The sequence below is a fragment of the Asparagus officinalis genome, chromosome 9 (assembly GCF_001876935.1).
Source record: "Asparagus officinalis chromosome 9, Aspof.V1, whole genome shotgun sequence".
Taxonomy (NCBI): Eukaryota; Viridiplantae; Streptophyta; class Magnoliopsida; order Asparagales; family Asparagaceae; genus Asparagus; species Asparagus officinalis.
In genome coordinates this window covers 49,874,795-49,877,463 of record NC_033802.1, presented here as the reverse complement: position 1 = coordinate 49,877,463, position 2,669 = coordinate 49,874,795, and the positions used below count along the sequence as shown (strand labels likewise).

At 37.4% G+C, this 2,669-nt stretch overlaps 1 protein-coding gene across 1 annotated transcript; it reads right to left on the bottom strand.

The window, feature by feature from the left end:
• LOC109823439 (protein FAR1-RELATED SEQUENCE 5-like) lies at positions 496-2,095 on the bottom strand. The gene is made up of 2 exons (XM_020389717.1): positions 636-2,095; positions 496-589 (listed from the first exon to the last, which is right to left on the bottom strand). The coding sequence occupies exons 1-2, from the start codon at positions 2,093-2,095 to the stop codon at positions 496-498; spliced, it is 1,554 nt and encodes a 517-aa protein (XP_020245306.1).

Here is a 2,669-nt window from a genome sequence, read left to right as displayed (position 1 = left end):
ATATATGAAAAATATGTAAAACAAACGAACTAAATTGAACTTACCAACAATTGACAACCCGTTCTATAGTGGCCCAATTGTTGACAATGACCACATTTTCGCTGTCTCACCTCTTTTTGCCTTTCCGATTCTTCAAAGTCACTTTTAGTCCTAGTTGAATTTTTTGGACGTCCCTTTGGTTTCACAGGGCCGAGAGGATCACGAACCATAATTTCCTCACCATCTTTCAATATAAGCACATGAGTATTTGAATCTACGTGACTCTCAACTTGAGAATCTAGAGTTTGTGCCATATTGAGCCTTACTTCCTCCCTTGCTTCTGCAAGGAAGTTTGATATTTGTTGCTCCAACTTAGAAAGAAGATCATTCGAGCCCGCTGTCATATCAAGTGCTTCATTAAAATTTCCTCTTAAAGCCCATAATCTTATAATACTTCCTCGCTCCATGCTATCATCATTTTGTTGCAACTTCATAGCATTAACAAAGCCAAAATATCTATACCTTGCATCGCTCCATGCTATCATCATTTTGTTGCAACTTCATAGCATTAACAAAGCCAAAATATCTATACCTTGCATCAATTTTCCATCTAGGCAAGATATACCATAGCATTAACAAAGCCAAAATATCTATACCTTGCATCAATTTTCCATCTAGGCAAGATATACCTTTCGGGAATAGAAGTCACTTGGTTTAGCCACAATACATTCAGTATATGCTTACATAGCACTCCTTCAGTTTCCCAAAATGAACAAGTGCATGCAACGTTAAGCTCACTATTTATTTCATAGGTTACTTCTTCCCAATTCTCTTTATTTTGAAAATATTTTCCAACCAAGTATACAATTTTCAACTCCTCCTTTGACACTTCTTCACGATGTAATGACATCACATCACCAAGCTCCCTTTGGAACATCTTCAAGATCGCCCTGGTGTATATATTTCCAACTTGCGCTTCAATCGGATTTGAGAAGCTCATCACAGGCACGGTGTTCAAAGTCATGAAGTCCTCATGAGATTCTGATGCACGACGAGATGCCACTGCCTTGTCATATTGACCCACGAACTCAACTAGTCGAGTGTTTGCATTGACAAAGCCATCAAAAAAGGCATTGATGCTCTCACTCCTTTGGCTTGTTGTCATTCCCGCCCAAAAACAGTCCTTCAAGTATGCATCTACCCAATGTTCACGCAAGTTATACATTCTTGTCAGCCAACTATCTTCACCTTCATTTATGTTGAATTTAACCTTTAGGACTTCCCAACAATCTTCACATTTGCTTATACTTCTAGCAGAATACCAATTGTTGAAATATGTAGGCATCTCATCCCCGTATTGGCTCTTCAACTTTACTTGCTGCTCAGCAATATGCTTTCTAATATGCCAAGAACAAAAGCGATGCCGAGTATTTGGCAAAATGTTCTTAATAGCTTTTTTCATCTGTGCATCCTGATCAGTTATGATAGCCTTTGGTGCAACCCCATGCATACACTTGAGCCATTGTGAAAACAACCACTCGAAGGTTTCCTCTCGCTCATCTGCAAGCAATGCACAACCGAAGAGGGTGGATTGACGGTGGTGGTTTACTCCTGTAAATGGAGCAAATGGCATACTCAACTGATTAGTCTTGTATGTGGTATCAAACACAACTACATCTCCAAGTCTTAAATAAGAGGCTCTAGCTCTACCATCGGCCCAAAACACACTTCTCAGGGTACCAAAGTGATCGACCTCCATAGCAAAATAGAAATCTGGATCCGATTCCTTTCTATCTTGGAAATGTCTAATTATGTTTAAACATTCACATCCTATGTTACTTTGCCTTGCCTTTCTGATATGATCAATCATCTGTTGTGTGGTGACTTGTTCAGCATCTTGTCCTTGATATCCAACATTAAGCACCTTTTTGATATTAGATGGTTTCATTCCCTCTTCATGCAACAACTCAATGAGGCTAATGCAATGCTTCGATCTATGTCGCTGCTTGTGAGAATGATGATGCATTACTTTATCAGGGCTTGTTAAAGGATGAACATGCTCAGAAATGAACTTAGTAACCTTCCAAACTTTTGAAGAAGTAAGCCTAATCTTCATTTTTGCACCACAACCTACTTAGTTTCCGGACGACGGTTGATAGTCAATCCACTTGCATTTTCAGACGATGCTCTCTTTTTCCCCGCTTTATCACAAACAAAAGTCCTCGAAAGAATCTCTCTTGAAGCTTTCTTTGATTTTTCAAAAGTATCTTTGCGAATTCCAAACCCAATCTTCTTTGCATATGCATTGTAGTAGTTGTATGCATCATTGTCCGTCTAAAACTCTTTTCCTTCAAATGGAATACCATCAGCACTAATTTGGCCATCCTCCATTCAACAATTCTGTAGTATTAAAACATCATATGAATTTATTAGCCATAAATTTAAAAATAAATGTAAATCTATCCTTGAAGTTTACTTACACACACCAAATATTCACAATTCTCTAATATTTGCCGACATATATTATTCTGACAAAAAATATAACTAATTTTTTTTTTGTCAATAAAAAAACTTTATTCATTCACCAAATTATGAAAGATTTAATACATCAAGATGCTTAGTATTTAGCAACTGAGACTACAAAACATCACTAGGGAAATAAAATCTAACTTAGACCAAGTTAGGTGAGA

What these genes read in the sequence shown, in the direction of transcription:
- LOC109823439 (XM_020389717.1), bottom strand. Translation starts at nt 2,095, where the DNA reads ATGAAGATTAGGCTTACTTCTTCAAAAGTTTGGAAGGTTACTAAGTTC. An exon ending in AGATGGAAAATTGATGCAAG is followed by an intron (nt 590 to 635) that starts GTATAGATATTT and finishes TATCTTGCCTAG; the next exon opens with ATGGAAAATTGATGCAAGGT.